Genomic DNA, 18,776 nt, shown 5'->3' on the forward strand with positions numbered 1-18,776 from the left:
TTGGGGCAGAGGACGTGTGGGGCTCAGAGACACACCCAGATGGGGATGGTGGGCATGGAGACAGGGACATTTTGTGTGAGAGAAGTCTGGAAGCCCATAGGTCCCTCACGTGTGGAATTGTCCCCCAGGGCTCAGAGCTGGGTGGCTGGTCCCTGGGGCGCTGGACGCATGATGGCATCGACATCAACAACAACTTTCCTGACCTAAACACGCTGCTCTGGGAGGCAGAGGACCGACAAAACATCCCAAGAAAAGTTCCCAACCACTACATTGCGATCCCTGAGTGGTTTCTGTCTGAAAATGCCACGGTGAGTAAAAATACCCCATCATCTGCAGAGCAGCGGAAGGCCAAAGTTAACACCCACTGGTATTTGCAGAGGATCTGACATTTAAGAACAAGACAAAACCATTTTTTCCTTTCCTTTTTTCTCTCAAAGTGGGGAAGTGTGCTAGATAATAACTACCTTAAAGCCAATATTTGTGGCTATTCTTCATAAGAGAGCGATCATTGAATAAGATTTCTTCACAACCACACAGGGTTTCAGAAACAACACAGAAAACCAAAAGCCCTGCCCTGGAGTTTTGCATGTTGGTTACTGTAGTTCCTTAGTACCCTCAGCATTGCTAGTGCTATGGACTTGCTATGAAATTGTCCTTAGACCCTACTAATTGCTTGAGAAATCTTATTTTTCTTTTAAGAAGTCCCTGTGGATTATTACATGTTGTGCTGCTTTGGAAGGAGAAAAAAAATGCATTGCATGAGAAAGGTTTCCCCCAAATTTTCTGGTCTTCTTTTGCAAAGACTGTGTTGTGGGAGATATAATTTTCACAATATTTTGCATGCCTTTTATTGCCTCCCCTGCCCATAGTCACCCACCTCCTTACCCCTGACCTCTGATTGTATATGTCCTTCAGGAGATCTGCCTCGATTGCTTATGTGAGTTAGGGTTAAGTTCAGTGGGAACAACAGGAAAACCAAAAGGACAATAGCTTGATGAGATAGAGGCTTATTTATTTTCACATAGAAGAGCCCTGAAGGCAGATGATGGGAGCCTGGCCAAGCAGAAGCCCCATGAGCATCAGGAACCGATAACTCGTGTATCTTTCTGCCTCTGCCATGTTAGCATGTGACTTCCGTTCTCAAGGTCAAAATCCAAGATTGCAGTGGGTGCTCCAGCTGTCATGTCTGTGAAGGAAGAGGGGAGAAAGAGTTGAGAAAAAAGAAAACAAAAAAGAAAATCCTCCTCTTAGACAATTCCATGAAGAGTTATTCCTAGATTTCCTACATAAGACTTATGCTTAAATCTCATTGGCCAGAATTTAGTCAAAACATGCTATCAACCCACTGCGGCGAAGGCTGGAAAATGCTGTGTTTTAGGCAAGCACATTGCAAGCTCAAGAAAATAAAAATAAAAGTAACTGGCTTCTTTTTCTGAGGAATCAAGGGAGAAATAATGAATGGATAGAAGGCAGCTCCCGTGCTCTGCGTGGGGACTCCAGCCCACCGCATGCATGGGTACCACTTGCTGGAGGAAGGCCAGCATGGTTGCCTCAGTTAGTTATGTGCAGGATGGTGTTATCCAGGCCCTCAGGAAGCAACCAGTCAGGTGATACAGATAGACAGTGGCATTATCTGTAGTGTAGTTAGGGTGCCCATGGGCAGCTTGCGGAGTAAGGGTTCAAGGCCTCTGAGTCTTCTGCATCCTGTCTCATATTTTCTAATTCCATCCTATACAATTCCCCACCCCCCCACTTTTCTTTCAAGTTAGCATACTAATGACATCTGGGAAAGCTCAGAATTCAAGTGATGTTATAATTTGGGAACTCTTGGACCAGAATTGGAATATGGTTGTCAGTGTTCTTGGCCCTGAGGCTATGAGAAATAAGGAATTGTTCCACATAATTGTAGAGTGTCCTTGGATATCAGTCTTTCCTTTAAGACTACAATTTAGCTTTCTGATCTTGTTTTTTGGAAACACTGAAAGAATTACACAGATATGCTCCCTCTAACATCTTTTTCAGGTATGGTTACATTAGATAAGAAGTCAGCAAAAATAAAGACTTGACTAGTAGTCAACAGGCTTGACAGGGATCTCTAAGAATTCCACAACCACTAGGTAGGTAATGATATATTCTTCTGAGTAATCCTTGGAGCATTTTCAAAAATTGATGATGCTCTGGGCTGTAAAGGAAATCTGAACCAGTTTCAGAGAATAGTAGTCAGACTGCAATGCCTCACCAACATACAGTTCCACCAGAAGAGTGTAATAAGGTTAATGAAAATATCACCATGTCTTTAGAAAATTTAAAAAAAAACTTCTAAATAATGAGTCATATTAAAAGATTTTACTGGCAACTAAAAAATAATTAGAACCCAACAGTAATGAAAAGATTGCATATCAAAGTTTGTGGAGTACCACAAAAACTCCTGTGTTCTCAGTAATTTTATACCTTGCCATGATTATATTCCAAAGAAAAAAGGTTAAATATTAGCTAAGGAAACTAGCAAAAGAATAACAGAAGAAACCCCTCAAAATGTATTAAAAATATTGTGATCAAAAACTAAGAGCAGAAATAAACGGAATGATAGAAAAACCAAGAAAAAAATAAAGGGATTTGTCTGTAGAAAGAATGATTTGCTAAGATTTAATAATCATTCCCAGTAAAATCTCTTAATGAAACTTTCTAATACAGATCACTAGTTACAGGGTGAAGAAGACTATTTTAAATGACATTAATCATAAAATAAAAGATTAATAAACTCAACTACATGGAAGTAGGAAAGCTTGCTCATCAAAAATTTAAAAACTGTAAGAGACAAGCTAAAAACTGAAAGAAGTTATTTGCAAATTAGGTAGTTGCAAAAGAAATAAAAGTTTAAAATACATAAAGAATAACAAATAAGAAAAATATGAACTGCTCCATAGAAAAATGTAGGTAAAAGATATGAAGAGGCAATTTGTGGAAGAGGAAACATGGTTAATAAACATGAAAATATGTTCAGCCTTACTAGTACTAAGGAATGCAAATAAGAGAACATTTTACACCCACTGGTTGGCAAATTAAGAAGTCTGACAGTAGCTGAGCGTTGAAGAGGATATGGGGCCAGTGGATCGCTCATGCATTGTGGGTGCAAGTGTAAATTAGCACAGGGACTTTGGAAAATAATTTGATTATCTTGTAAAGTGGAATATGTGTATATCCTATGACTCTGCGGTCCCACTTCTGGTGGTTTACACAAGATAAAGCAGCACTGTTCAGTACAGCAAAAAAATTGAAAATGACCTGTATGCCCACCATCATAAGGACAAATAAACGATGACATCTTCATACTGAAGTAGAAAAGACTGAGCTACAGCTTTCTGCAACAACATGGATAAATCTTGGAAACATGAATTGAGAGAAAAAAGGGGCAGAAGACCACAATCAGTATGGTTACCCCCCCCCATTTTTAAATATCAAAAGGAGGTAAAACCAAATAATGTCTTTTTAAGCATACACATATAGGGTAAAACAAGGGAGAAAGAGTGAGAATCATATCATCCAGGACACACTGGTTGCCTCCGAGTGGGAAGCAGGAGGATGGGACAGAGGGAATCACATATTACATAGAAATTATCCGTTAAATCAGGTTTTGGGCACAGATGGTAGGTTTATGGGTGTTTGTTGTATCAACATAGGGAAAACGACGAGCATGGACCATGGATGATACTGTGTAATGAGCCACGTTCTATGAGTAGTCCCATACAGGGCCACTGATGTGTTTAGGAATGAAAACAAAACTTAATGAATCCTATCAAGTCAATGTCATTCCTTAATCAACGTTCTATACTGCTCAGCTAAGCCATGTCCAGTGTTTGTTTCTTTTCCATTATCAGTTTTTATTCTGCTGGAATTCTCTTCATAGGAATCAGAACTTAGGATAAATGATTGAATTTATATCAATATTTGACCATGGCAGGCTTTCTAATTTTGTACCTAACATTGTCCCTTCCTCCCTTCCTTCGTTCCTTCCTTCCTCCCTCCGTTCCTTCCTTCCTTTTTTTTTTTTTTTTTTTTTTGCTGTATTGTAACTTTTTATCATGAAAAATGCCAATCATACAGAATTGGAGAGAAAGCTTGCAGGGCCCCCGTGTGCCCATCTCAACTTAAACACCTTGTCAGCTCATGTTCCATCTACATTTGCACCCACTATCTCCTCCCCCTCCCAGAATTACTGAGGCAAATTCCAGAGTGGTGTCATTTCATTGGCAAATATTTCCATAAGTATCCCTGAAAGCTCAGGGTCCCTTTTAAAACCATGAACAATTGCCATTATCATATCAAAATCGAATGTTTCTTAGTATTATGAATTATCCAGTCAGGGTTCACATTTGCCCTATTATCTTTCTCTCTCACACAGTTTTTTTTTTTTTTAAGATTTATTTATATGAGAGAGAAAGAGTGTGAGTGAGTGGAGGAGGAGCAGAGATAGAGGGAGGGAGAGAGAATCTCCAGCAGACCCCCCACTGAGTGCAGAGACCTGACATGGGACTCGATCTCACGACCCCGAGATCATGACCTGAGCCTAAACCAAAAGTCAGACACTTAATCAACTGAGCCATCAGTCGCCCCTCTTAGAGTTTGTTTAAACCAGGAGCCAACTAAAGCTCCCTCGTTGTGATGGGGTGTGTCCTCTTTCCAGTCTCCTTTAACCTATAGCTTTCTCCTGTTTTACTTTCTGCCTCTTATCCTGGCAATCTTGCTGTTGTTCAGCTCATTGCGTATCTCAGAACAGCTGGGCTATAAGCCACTAGATTAGATCGTCTTGTAGCATTTTCCATTGTGTGAGCGCTGCCAAGCGTATGTTTGCCATGTCGTGTAACCTGTTCTTCTGTGTTTCCTGTAAATTGGCAGTGAGATTTAGACCAGACTAGGCTCGATGGAACAGGGGTTGTTGGCAAGCTGTAGCCCGTAGGTGGGCCACTTGCCGCCCAAGCTTGTTTGGGTAAGTGGTGTTTTATTGGAACCCAGCCCTGTTCATTGGTGTATTGTCTCTGGCGCTTCCCCTGACACAAGGACAGGGTTGAGTAGTTGGGACAGGGACCATGGTGCCCTCAAAATCTAAAATATTTCCCATCTAGTCCTTTATAGAAAACAGCTGCCGGCCCCTGGATTTTAGAGGCTTGGTCATATTCTGGGTGGATATTTCTCCTTTAGGTGTATGTTCTTCCCTCGGAAGACACATTACATTGGTTTTCTCTCTTTCTCTGCTCTTGTAGCCATGGATGAACAGGCCTGGCCCATTGATTCATTGGCGTTGCCAAGTGTTGATACTCTAACTTGGTCTTTCCCTCTGAGCATTAACTGGAGTATTCCTACAAAAAGAAACTTCTCTGGATTTCTCTCTGTCTTTTTAAATCCATGATCTGCATGAAGTCCAGTTTTCCTAGGACAGATATTGAAAGTCTAAATTTTGCTAAAAGTATTCCATGAAATGGTGGCTTTTCCAACTGTGCCCCTGTTTGGAAAGTAGAGAGAGAAAGCCATTTCCTTCCTATTTAATCTATCAGCGCATGTTTAAATTCACCATATTCACAGGTGGCAGTGGAGACCAGGGCTGTCATAGCCTGGATGGAGAAAATCCCCTTCGTCCTGGGTGGCAACCTACAGGGGGGCGAGCTGGTGGTGGCGTACCCCTACGACATGGTGAGGTCCATGTGGAAGACACAGGAGCACAGCCCCACGCCCGATGACCACGTGTTCCGCTGGCTGGCCTACTCTTACGCCTCCACTCACCGGCTCATGACTGATGCCAGGAGGAGGGTATGCCACACAGAGGACTTCCAGAAAGAGGACGGGACTGTCAACGGGGCCTCCTGGCACACTGTCGCCGGAAGTAAGTCTCTGGTGGCCTTGCTGTGGTGGAGCCAGAGGGTACTGGACTCCTGGGCCAGTGAGGGACCCAGCCCTCCCTGATCATTTGTTAGGGGTGTAGTAGTAACTGTAGCCTGCCTTTCACAAGGCGCCGGCGCTCTGCACAGACTCCTCCTTGTTCCTTCCCATAGTCTTGGGGTGTGTGGCTACTCCCTGTTTTATGAATGAGATCGTAGGGGCTTGGATATCTGAAGCAGTTGCTCCAAACAAGAAGGGGGACAGAGCTGGGTCTCTGTGTCCCTGTGGCCGGCTCTTAGCCACTGAGCTATTCGGATTCTGTAGGGTCAGAGACAGTTTATGTGGACCTGGAAGAAGTATGGGACCAAGAAGCAAACCGAGCAAAGGGGCAGAGGGCATGTGTGTGTTGGTGCTGGGGCCAGGGTGTTTTTACCCAGAGCCATTCCCATCATGGGGACGTCCCGTGCTGTAGGTCCCCAGAAGGGCTGGGTATATTGCACTTGGGTGTGAAGTGACTCCAAGCTGCAGGTGTGTCCTGAGGCTTGACGTGTGGTGAACACCGTTTCACAAATCTCCCAGCTGCTGGAGGTCAGCAGCCTGGCCTTCCAGGCAGATCAGAACATCTGGTCAGAGCCCAGTTGTGTGCAATGCAGGAAATATGTGGTCTTGCTCCTGGCCTCCCTAAGGGACCAGAAAGGCCTGCAGCAGGGACTTTAGGAATTCCTTGCAGTAGCCACAGAGGACCCCAGGGTCCCACTCAGGATTAGCTTTCTTTGCTGTGTCTGGGCCGCCCCCGCCCAGGGCTCCCCAGTGAGGAGGGATGAGGATGTCACATTCCCTAAGGTCCCTCAGCTCTGAGATGGCAAGAGCCCAAGCATAATACTCATTGCCTTATTTTCTTGACTTTGTGGGGGTTGGTCAAACTACCAATGAATTTGAAAAATGTTCTATGTCAAACAGACCTAGATTCACAATTCAGTTCATCACTCGGATGCTGCATGACCCTGGGTGAGCTCCTTTCTCTCTTGGAACCCATTTGTGAAATGAGTATGATGGTAACAGTGAAGGTGGTGAGCCCTTTGTGACTGTCATGAGGCTCTCATGGGTGGTGGGTTTGGAATGTTCCCCAGCTAGCTTATCAGACGCACACAGCTATGACCTGCTCCTACGTCCACCTTCGTCCCCCCTTCCAGTGGGATGCTCTCCATCACACCTCTTACTCTGTTCCCCTAAGTAGCCATCCTATTATTTCCCTTTGCTAGATTCAGCCTTCACATATTTTTCAGATATGTGTCTGTGCTTGGGGAAAAACATTAAAAGGTAGCAAATAGATTTGTGCCTATGGCCACGTTTTCACATGTACATAAAGTTTGCCATTTTTTTCTTGGCCACCTACCCAGCAGAGGTGTTTTATTTATTTGCCATCATAGTTTTGCCTTATGCAAAATAAATGCAAATCCCTGTCAATCAATATGATTTTCTAATGGCCAAAAACCATTCTTTCTTTGCAATTCTAAACCTAAACATCTGCAACAACCTTTATGTAAAATATTGGTTTATTTTTCATGACCACTCTATGTTGGGTATAGACCAAGCTGGATTCGTTGGCGTCCAGTCAACAGTCACGTTCTGAAAAGTTGGCAGCCACATAATCACATAGGCAGCATTTGATTTTTTTCCTATCAATTATGTTTTCCATTATTTCAGGGACTTTTGTGGCAGAGCCATGTGGCGGCTGGAGCCTTCTTAATCACTCTTCCTCCTGGCGGTGTGAGGAAGTGTGCAGATTCATCTCTTTGTAGATTAATGAAATGTGACTTCTGATTCCTTCCCTCCCTCTCCACCTCCGCTCCATCTTTTTGTTCGGTTCTTGCTCGCTCATTAGCCGTGAGTGACAAGGCATTAGTTAATGGAGATGGGGCAGTTGAGAGCAGGCTTCGGGAAAGCTCAAAACACACATCATTTGTAGTGATGCCAGACCCCCTTTGTTCCTGGGCTGCCATCCCGTGTCCTCTACCATCCTGTCCCCACAATGAAACACGTGCTGAGCTAGTGGTGGGTGCCTGGGTCTTAAGGAAGGCACAGCTCTGTGCTCCTGGAAGAAGCCTCCATGGTAGGATTCTAGACCAAGAGAGCACAGGGGAACATCTTGGCCCAGGTTGTGTGGGGGACTATCTGGGTCACACCACAGCTCCTTGCCTACATGTAATGCTATTGAAGCCATTCTTCACCAAGTATTCTCAGCTCACCCCATTTGCTGTAGGACCAGAAGTCAGCAGCAAAGGTAGCCTGGTTCAAGCTTTTCCACCCCCTTCTTCTGGCTTCTCAGCATTTCACTGATTCCTCTGGCACTTGTAGTGCTTTGAAGACACATTGCAAGGTGGCAGGCCTGCTCCAGAGTTTCTTATGTAACATTGATTTGTTTCCACACCAACAAGACATAAAAGGTTGGGAATAATGAAAATTTTATGTGCACAGAGGCATCCAGCCATCTCAGTGTGTGCCACCTGTGCTAACTAGTGGACATGGTGTCCGTTGGCCATGTTGTGCCCTCTTGTAATTCCATACTTTGAGTTCAAGTGAATGAGTTGACATGGCATTTGACCAACCTTCTTCAACCAGACCAGGCCCCTGTGAAGGGTGTTTCATTAACGTGACATGGTCCCACCCCTTTATACCACAGCTCTCTGTCCTTGTTTTATCACAAATGTGATCAAAGCCCCATCTGATGACATGTGAGTGGTTCAAATCTGGAATCCGCTAAAGAGAGTGGCTGTGTGTTTTGTACCATTTTGCCTGTGACTTTAGCAATTAGGCAGAGATTGATACAGAACTACTCTTGACACCCAAAGCCGTAATTTTTAATCAGGTCTTTCCATTGGAGCAACGTATCACTGAGCATGATGGTGAGGTAGGCAAGAAGGGGAGAAGACACATGCCTAGGGCTAAGGCTGGTTGGCGTGCAGGAGGACCTGCTCCTTTGCTCAGGCACCACAGAGAAACCCAGCACACCCAACTCTGCTGTCTTAGCCTTGACCCTCAGAACCCAAGGGGGTGGCTCGTGGAGGGGCCTCCTGCCAGGTGTGTGCTTCCTATGGTCACTCACAGCATAGCTGCACTGTGTTCTTGCTAATCACCCTGTTCCCCAAAACAAAAATGTCGGGAAGAACTTTATGCCACCTAACATTCATTTCTTCACTTTGCAAATTTTGGGTGCTATAATGGGGTAAATGTTGTTCCCACCCACCACCCACCACAAATATATGTATATATATATACATCTGCTTCCTAATCTCTGGAACCTGTGGATGTGACCTGGTTTGAAAAATGGGTCTTTGCTTGTATAATTAAATTAAGGGTCTCAAAGTGAGGTTATCCTGGGTCACCTCGATGGGTCTTAAAATCATTGACAAATGTCCTTATAAGGGACAGAGAAGGCCATCTGAAGATAGAGACTGGGATCCTTAGTGATGCAGCCACAAACCAAGGAACACCAAAAGCTGGAAGAAGCAAGAGAGCTTCCTCCCCTAAAGCCTTGGGAGAGAGCACAGCCCTGCCAATCCCTTGATTTCAGACCTCCAGACTCTAGAACTGTGGGAAGATAAATTTCTGTGTTTGAAGCTCCCCAGTTTGTGATCGTTTGTAACAGCAGCCCCAGAATATTATCACAGGACCGACTCCACGCCAGGCTGGGCACCTCACTTCCTGTTGCAGTAGTGTCAGGATGTGAGAGATCCATCTGCTCTTAGGCTCGGTCGGTGAGTGTGTTCACCCTGCGGCCTCCAAGCAGCCAAGCTCTGGAGATAAGAGCAAGGTCTTGTCTTGGCATCGCACACACTGAGGTTCAAACCCTGACTCTGGCTCTTTCCAAACACATGGTTCTAGATACATTTCCTAGCTGTTCTCTATCTCAATGTTCTTATTTATAAAGTTGTGCCATGCTGTCTATCTCTCTGCTAAGTTTGTGGTCAGTGGGTGCAGAGCACTAAGGACAGGTCCTGGCTCATGGGTGGCACTCAGCAAAGAGTGGTAGGTAGGGGTGGCTTGTGGTATGAATGAGAATGGAACACTGTTATAGAACTAGAGCTGAGAGCAGCATAACTATAGAGAGAAACTTTTTAAAAAATATTTTATTTATTTATCCATGAGAGAGAGAGAGAGAGAGAGAGAGAGAGGCAGAGACACAGGCAGAGGGAGAAGCAGGCTCCATACAAGGATCCTGATGTGGCACTCCACCCGGGGACTCCCGGACATGCCCTGAGCAAAGGTAGATGCTCAGCCACTGAGCCACCCAGGCGTCCCATATAGAGAGAAACTTATACCCGTAGAATCCGTACTGTTAATTCATGGTAACTTTATTCTAAAAATAATGCATTAAACTGAGTTTAATAAGCAGAATTTTATCTGAAAAGCACTTATTTTCATCTTCCTTTTGTCAGAGATGTTTCCATTTAGACCTGTCTTCCCCGTAAACCTTCCTGGCTGTATCCTCTCCACTCCCGTCCCCTCCCCTCCCCTTTGCTGTAATTAATTTGATGTCTATAGGGGATACTTGATACCTCCTTGTTCAAATGAGGTGTTCTGAATCCTGTTCTTGAACATTCTCTCTGCTTCCCTTCTGCCACTTTGAGCACCGTTCAGTGACAACATTGTCCGGTTGGCTTGGCAGGTCTCAACGACTTCAGCTACCTTCACACAAACTGCTTTGAGCTGTCCATCTACGTGGGCTGTGATAAGTATCCACACGAGAGTGAGCTGCCTGAGGAGTGGGAGAATAACCGGGAATCCTTAATTGTGTTCATGGAGCAGGTGAGTGCACATTGCGATAGAAGCTAGCAAAGAAATGGGGTTGATTAGGGGACTGAGAACCTGAGACCAGATTAGTGCTTCGGACCATGGCTGCCATGCTGGGCTGGCCCCACACAGTGTTGGAAGAACCACCATCTCTCTGTACTTGATCCAGCCCCACAAGTGAGCCATAAGCCTGTGGTGACTCACACTGGGTCACGGTGAGCATGACCAGATGCTGCCCTATGGGGACAGGGTGATGTGTCCAAGCCAGCATGCCCAGCCCCTTGTGCTAGGCTGCTAGGGTTGCATAAAAACATACCACCCAGGGGGGTGTAAGCAACAGAAATTACAGTTCTGGAGGCTGGAAGTGAACATCATTCCAAGGACCCCCCCTTGGCTGGCAGATGGCTGTCTCCTCCCCGTGTCCTCACATGGTCTTCCCCCCATGAACACACTCTCCTGGTGTCTCTGCGGGCCCACATTTCCTCCTATAAGGGTGTCAGGTTGGATCAGAGCTCACCCCGGGGGGTGTTTGGCTCACAGCCTTCTTCACTGTGCCCATCAGGCCGGGTGAGTCGTGAGCTCACCCCGTTTCTTGTCATGTTTGCTGGGCAGGTCCATCGCGGCATCAAAGGCATGGTGAGGGACTCCCACGGAAAAGGAATTCCGAACGCCGTGATCTCTGTGGAAGGTGTCAATCATGACATCCGAACAGGTAACTGAGTGTAGATGATCTGTCTCTCGGGAGGGAACGTCTGTTTTTTCGAAGCATTTCACTCTGGTTAAAATCACATGTCGAGTGCTGGAAACTTCTCACTGAGAGCTGAATGATCATCTCCTTCTTCAAATTCCCCATGGAGACCCTCGAAAGCAAGGTTCTCCACCTGTGCTTCCTGGTTTCTCCCTTATTCAGATGAAAACCAGATGCCAGAGAGGTGAAAGGACCTGCTGGTGGTTTAGGAGGCAGGTGGGGCCTGGGTTCGAGTGTCTGACTCCCAGCCGGGGGCATGCTCCTGCTCTCTCAGGGTTTCCCCACTGCTGTGAAACCCGTGTAGCTCTCCCCTGTGCCCAGGACTGTCATCACCTGGGACAGCGCTCTGTGTGTCCGGCGGGACGTGAGGAAATGGTGACCTTGACTGTGACAGGGGACGTGTGCAGCACGATGCAGTGACAGATGCATGGGGAAGAGAATTGGCTAGAGGCCTAAGGCTGGTTGTCTGCAGGAGTCCTGGTGGAGATGGTGTGTCCATGAGCCTGTTGACACCCCCACGCAGAGGGTTTGGGCCACCCGGGAGACTCTGCAGAGCACCGTGTCAGAGCATGGGTGGGTGGCTTTGCTTTGGTGTCAGCTGCAGTGAGCAGAGCATGGGGCCCTGTGTTGGTTTCCAGTGGGCATTGTGACAAATGACCATACACCTAAAAAATAAGAAATGTATTCTTTCACAATTATGGAGGCCGGAGGTGTGAAATCCTGGTGTCAATGGGCTGTGCTCCCGCCGGAGCCCCCGGGGAGGACCCTCCCTTGGCTCTTGCAGCTTCCTTGGCCGTGTCACTCCATTTCAGCCTCCATCTCTGTGGCCTCCTCCTGTGTCTCCTCCTCTCTGCCTCTTACAAGGACACCTGTCATGGATTTAGGGCCCACCCAGGTCATACAGGATGATCTCATGTGGAGATCCTTAGTTATACCTGCAAAGATCCTTTTCCCAAATAAGGCCACATTCCTAGGGTCTGGGTGGGAGGTTGTGGGCTGCTGGGGGCCATCATTCAGCCTACTCCAGGGCCTTCCCTGGGCACAGAGGACAGACTCAGCAGCAGGAGAAGGGAAGTCATGATTGCCAGGAGAAAGACCTGTTCAGCCCTCGGACACGCTTGAACAACTGGGATAAACAGGGTATGAGGCCGATTCAGGAAGCTTTTAATGTGGCCTGAGCTGAACCTATTGGTTCAAGAGCTTACACTGTATGGGATGGCCAGTGATTCCAGGGTGGAGGAGGTTCCTAGGTTGTGTGACTTTCAGATTTAAAACGGGGACAATCCCAGAGAAACTGGGCCAAGTCCATCTTGCTCCTGTGTTCCCCACGTGTTATCACCTGTACAGCCAGTGACGGCTGGAATGATCTACAAGGTGTCGATGGGGAACAGAGATTCGGCCTTGGTTCCACCCCACACCCCACTGTCAGCAAATAGATGCCGTATCTAGGCCCGCTCACCGCCTCCTGGGCTGTTGGCTGGTCTCACCTGCAGCCCTGCCGGGGTCACTGCGGTCCCCTCCAGGCAGGCTTCTCCTACGTCTGCCCTCACAGCCCCGCAGACAGGGTGAGCTTGTTACCAGCTAAGTGGGTGATGTGCCCCTTTCTTGAACCCTGCAGGGGTACCCCAGAGTCTTCAGGGTACCCTCTCAGCCATACAGGATTGGGCTACCGGTGACTTCCTAAACCTCTTCTTCTGGGGTCACCAGCTCTCTCAGTTTGCTCAGGACTGCCCCCATTTAAAACTGAAAATCACGAGTCCCAGGTTTGGTCAAATAGGAATAATTGTTCCTCCATGCTTTCTACCCCTTCCTGCACCCCCGCCAGCTCCTTCCTTGAGGACTGAGGCTGCACATGGTGGTCAGGGGGGTCCTCACTCTCCCACCTCCTACCACCTGAACCTCCTTCCCTCAAGAATCCCTTGGTTCCTTCCTCATCCCCTGTAGGTCTTTGCTCAGTTGTCACCGTGTCAACAAGTCCCGCCATGGTGACCACCTTTGCTAGCATCGCACACCTGCCCCTACCACCTGCCGATTCCTCTCTGCCTCCTGCCTTCTCCCCTAGTGCCTCTGCATCTGACGTCTGACACTGTGCCGGAGAAGCTAGGACCCACGAGACTTATGGTGTTTCTGCCCCTCCTCCACTGGCTCCTAGACCAGGGATCCTTGAGGCTTTTGTGCCTCAATGAAGTATAAGCACACTGCCTGGCACATAGCAGGTGCTTAATAAATGTTTGTTGAATGAACAAACGAATTTGAATGAATGAACATGACATGGTGTTTCCGGGTTGCACAAAGAATGGCTGAGCTGGGATTTGAGCCAGGGGACTCGGACTGCAAATGTGGTGCCCCTGCCCTTGCCCTCATGCTGATCCTCCTGAGGGGACAGGAGTCTCTTCTCCAGACTGTTCACATACATTAACAGACCCGGTCCTCCTAACAAACGCTTCCATTTGACCTTGGAGGAAAAGGAGCCCCTGGGACCTTATGATGGGCTAGGCTGGGATTCAGACTCCAGTGCCAGACTGACCTGGCTGCCTGCTGACGTGCCTGGTACAGAAGGCCAATTGTCGTTTAAATGGGGGAAATGTAGCTGACGTGCCAGGAACTGGTAGACCGCTGTGTGATGCCCTGACTCGCCTTCATGTTTTCTGAATCTCCCTACCGCTTGTCCTTGGGGATCCTTGAGCTTTCACACTATGCAACATGGCATTTGGTACAGAGCCTCCCTTCACAGGCATCCACGGATCCGTGCGTTCATTCACTGACTCATTCATTCATTCATTCAGCAAATGCAGGTTCTGAACTGGTAATGGGCAGGATCTCCGCAGGATGCTGGCGATCCTTATGAATAGAAGAGACTGCTGCATCTGGCTCCGCATAGGACTCGTATTTTAAGCATTACTAACAAGCTGCTGTAAAAGAATGATTCACAAAAGAGCCTAGAACATTCTTGGGACTATTAGTACTTTGTACACGCAATGCGAGAAAACAGGAGGGTTTTAAATGGGGTGGGAGAGAAAGAGTCCCCTGAGCCCCACAAGCCAGAAGAGAGTGCTGTGTGTGCCTAATGAGCTCTGAACCTCAAGCCTCTATGATCACAGAGGCGGTTTGGATGAGCCCATAGGAGCCGCCTCCCCCTCTCCCTTTATTTCTCCCCTAAGGTAATTTCCCAGTGTATTCTCGTAACTGATGAACTCCGTACTCTACACATGGTTACTTACTGTATTTGTTTCGGTGCTTGAAGTAGCTCTGAATTTGCCTTGATCTCTCTCCGAGGCTTCTGCAATCTGACAAGTTTTATTTCAGGAGGGATTTTGCATTAAATCAACAGGGGAATTGAATTCCAAGGAGTGAGAAGTTAGTAAGAGTGCTTTTTAAATGCATGTAAATATGTTGGCCAAACACCTGACTCAGAGTGCTCCATGACTGCCCTATGTCTGGTGGACACTAACCTGCTAATGACTGGATGTTTGTTAGCACCTGGGTTGTCCCACCGACCACCATGCTGAGCGACACCGAGCTGTGTACTGTCTTCCCCCTGCAGCTCCACAGAACATTCACCCTTTAACCCAGACCAGATCACCCCATGGGATAGTCACCTAACATGCTGACCCCTGAATTTCATGAAGTAGATGATTCTAGACTTTACTGGTGGTCGGGGGAAGAAGCTGGGATTACAAGTAGAGCCTTGGTGATAAATGTGGGGAAAGCCTAACCAAGGACTTTTAGGGGAGAAGGTGCATGGCCAGGCAGATGAGAGCATTGAGCTCTCCAGGTTTCAGAAATGGAGACTTGCAGAGTCCAGAGCTTACACCCCTTCTTCAGATTCTGTGAACCTAAACAAATTCCTGATGGTTTTCATTCATCTTATTGTGCACCTACTGTGTGCTGGCCTAGAGATACAGGCAAACAAGACGGATACGGCCCCTCACCTCAAAGAGTATGCATTCTAGTGGGAGAGACCTATAAGTAATTATAAAAGGAAATCTAAAAGTTAATTGCAGGCTATGGTGAAGGCCAAGGAAGAAAGAATTTGAATAGTATATAGAAACTATTGGGAAAGTCAAGGAAGCTTCCCTCTCTGGAGGGTGAATTGCATCGTGAGGCTCAGGCCATCTTGACTCCCCAACAGAGAATACTTGGCGTGCTCTTGCCTTCTGAAAAGCATGAGATGGCATTTCATTTCATTGAAAAACTCGGATTTTTACCAAAGGGAAGACTCAGGGCGCAGCGCCCAGGAACTCTGAGCCAGCCACCTGCGTGGTGGCTACCCCGACCTCCCACACTGGGTCCTGTTTACCGGTAAGCAGGCCACACGGATGTGTGGCAGACAGCTGCCTACAGAGTTCATTTTTCACAGCATGTTGTGTTCTTGTGAGCTCACTCAATTGCATGGAAATGTCTCGGGTGAATCAAGATGGTGATTTAGACCTGGTGCTTCAAAGTGTCATATGTGTGTGGGAGATATATATTCACGCATGCACACACACACACACACACATATACAATCTCTCCCATCTCTTAGAAGACTTGAGGGCCTGTGTAGACAAACGACCCTTGCCCAGGGCCTCCTTACACCTTTCTTCTTTTTCTTCTGGCACCAAAGCTTTAGACCAGGTGGGACACTGAGATTGCCATGAGAGAGAGACCCAGACCTGGCTCTGGGAGACCTGCTGGCTACTAGCTGTGTGACCTCGTGCAGGACGTTTACACACCCCAACCCCCAGCCCCTGGGCATCAAATCACTCATAGGAAGGCAATCATTATACAACCCACATCAGAGGTTTGCTTGGAGGTTCATCAGATCAGTATCTGCCCCAACCTTCCGGGTGCCACGCCCTCCATGGGGTTCGCTGGTCACCCCTTTTTTTGCCTCAAAGGCTCATTTAAGATCAGAGGTCTAAGTGTCCTTAGCAGGTTGTAGGCTTCTGGGGAGGAGAGCCTTGCGTGGAACCTCTCAACACAACAGAGATCTAGCCTAGAGTGAAGGATGGACACGGGGCCCATGATGTACTTGTTGGGTGGCTGACCAGCTGTGTCACTGGGGAGGCGGGGGCTCAGCCTCACACCACCAGCATGTCTGTGCTCCAGCAACTTCACATTTTCTTGGCCGCAGGGCCAGGGAATGCAGATACCAGGCTTCCTCCTGGGCCATTTGGCCCTGGTCCCCCGTAGTCTACTATTTCTCTTTTCAGAAGTCAAGAGCCCCACCCCTGAAAAGAATTACTATTCTGTATTTATAGACGTGCAAAGAGGAGGCCAGGAAGCCAGGCACTGATGGCTTTTCAAGATGGCATTTTGTGGTGAGGGCACAGCATTTGGAAGCTCAAGTTCATAATGAATGGCGTGTATTGTCACAGAGAAAGGCGCGTGAGTGATCATTTCTCCATCTCCACTCACGTGTGTTAACACTGCGGGGAGCCTACACCCGGGCCCTCTGCCTGTTAAAACCATTAAGGTGGCTTCCACAGAGGAAAACATTCAAAATGCATTAAGAATTTGCAAAAAAAAAAATAAATAAATAAAAAAGTTGCCTCTGCAGAGGCTCAAATTCCGTACGGCCAGCCTCTGAGTCTCTCTCTGGCCAGGATGCTGGTCAAGGAATAGTAGCAGGTCTGGTGGTATCTGCCTTGGAAGAGGACCGCTCTGAGCTCCCCTACTTTCTCTTGACAGCCAGCGATGGGGATTACTGGCGCCTCCTGAACCCCGGGGAGTATGTGGTCACGGCCAAGGCGGAAGGGTTCACCTCGTCCACCAAGAACTGCATGGTCGGCTACGACATGGGGGCCACGCACTGTGACTTCACACTCAGCAAAACCAACCTGGCCAGGATCCGGGAGATCATGGAAAAGTTCGGGAAGCAGCCCATCAGCCTGCCAGCCAGGCGACTGAAGCTGCGGGGGCGGAAGAGACGACAGCGCGGGTGACCTCCCCACACTGGACACCTGCCCTGCACCCCTGCAGATTAAATCACCCCCAGTTGTAACTCCGTAGAGGACTCGCCCCCTGTAGTTTTCTCTGTAGCTCAGAAGGCCTGAGAGAATGTGTTCATTGCAAGGCTGGTCCCGAAGGGAGGGCTGAAAGCTTAGGATATATATATATATATATTGTCTTTGTTGCATTTATCCAAATAACTTGGACAGATCAGCAGAGAAAGGCTGGTTAGGAGTGAGAATTGAGCAACTCAGCCTGGGAAATCGGAGGCGGAGAGCGGGCTTGCCGGCTCAGGGCCTCCTGGCTGCACAGGAGGGGAAGCCAGTGCTCCCCCCTCTTGCTTGCGTGACAGCAAGAGCTCCTGGTGCATTTGCATTTTGTGTGGCTCCGATTGCAGCACTTCCCGGGCCCTGCGGTCCCAAAAGTTACCATTTGAGATGCTCGTGGGCCTTCCCCTCGCTGGCCCCGGGACATTCTGAGCTGCTCCAGATTCATTCCACATTCTGTGGACAATAGAGACATTAGCAAGTGAGCATCAGTGAGCCCCTTGAATCAGTTTAGTTTCCCTTTCCACAAAGGACTGTGTTTATAAAAGGAGAAAAGTGCTGAACTAGATCACCAGTGGTCGGTGGGCAGTGGAGTGCAGTGGTTCTCATTCATTGCCTACATGCAGGGCTCACAGAGAAGCCCCAGTCTCCCTGCTGGTCCAGCAGCACCCCCAGCCCTGGGTGCTGAGGCAGAGGAAAGCGGGAGGAGCCGCCCTTCCAAAGGGAGTCGATCCTTCAGCCTCTTTGACCTGCAAGAACTTAAGGAGGGCCAGGAGGAGGCTGACTTGCCACTCTCTCTCTGCTCAAGACGTTCCTCCTTTCATGGAAATGAGCACTCATAAGTTGGCGTAGCATCACCAAGGGAGTTATTTTTGATGTGTGGAATGCCAGACCTTCAGATGGGGCCAAATGTGATGAAAAGCTCTTAGAATTATCTGTGGAATATTGGTTTGGGCAGGGTAATTGGATGACCCTATAATAAAACAGATTGTCTTCTTTTTATTACTGTTGCCACCTGGGCAGAGGTGGCCCTGGGGAGAGTGAGAAAAATAAAACAAGCAAATGGTGAGATCCTTCCAGCGTGTGGTTTTCCTGGGCAGATGCGCAGCCACCCAAATGCCATGCCCCACTGCCTCTCCCTGGGGTCAGTGCCTCCAGAGGCAGTGCCTGCCTAGGGAGGGGTGTCCTGTGCCTTCCTCCACCCCGCCCACCCCCCAAGCTTGGTACTGGTGCTGACAGCTGTGTGTTCCCTGCTCCCCTCCCAGGAGAGCCACATGCCTGGGTAAAGTCATCCTGACGCTTGGGATCCGCTAATGACTGCCGGGGATGCCAGCGAGCATCTTTCCAGAAAGGAACCTTATGCAACTCTCTGACAGTCT

The 18,776-nt window shown here is 47.9% G+C and overlaps 1 protein-coding gene across 1 annotated transcript in view; it reads left to right on the top strand.

The window, feature by feature from the left end:
• The window catches only part of CPXM2 (carboxypeptidase X, M14 family member 2), a 128,461-nt gene extending 109,995 nt beyond the window's left edge, over window positions 1-18,466 (top strand). Inside the window, exons 10-14 of the mRNA XM_072804990.1 lie at window positions 129-308; window positions 5,581-5,878; window positions 10,544-10,683; window positions 11,281-11,380; window positions 17,090-18,466. Coding sequence (XP_072661091.1) covers window positions 129-308; window positions 5,581-5,878; window positions 10,544-10,683; window positions 11,281-11,380; window positions 17,090-17,343 — 972 coding nt within the window. The 3' untranslated portion in view covers window positions 17,344-18,466. The remainder of the gene's footprint in view (window positions 1-128; window positions 309-5,580; window positions 5,879-10,543; window positions 10,684-11,280; window positions 11,381-17,089) is intronic.
• Window positions 18,467-18,776: the final 310 nt, after the last annotated feature.

The sequence above is a fragment of the Canis lupus genome, chromosome 29, assembly GCF_048164855.1.
Source record: "Canis lupus baileyi chromosome 29, mCanLup2.hap1, whole genome shotgun sequence".
Lineage (NCBI taxonomy): Eukaryota > Metazoa > Chordata > Mammalia > Carnivora > Canidae > Canis > Canis lupus.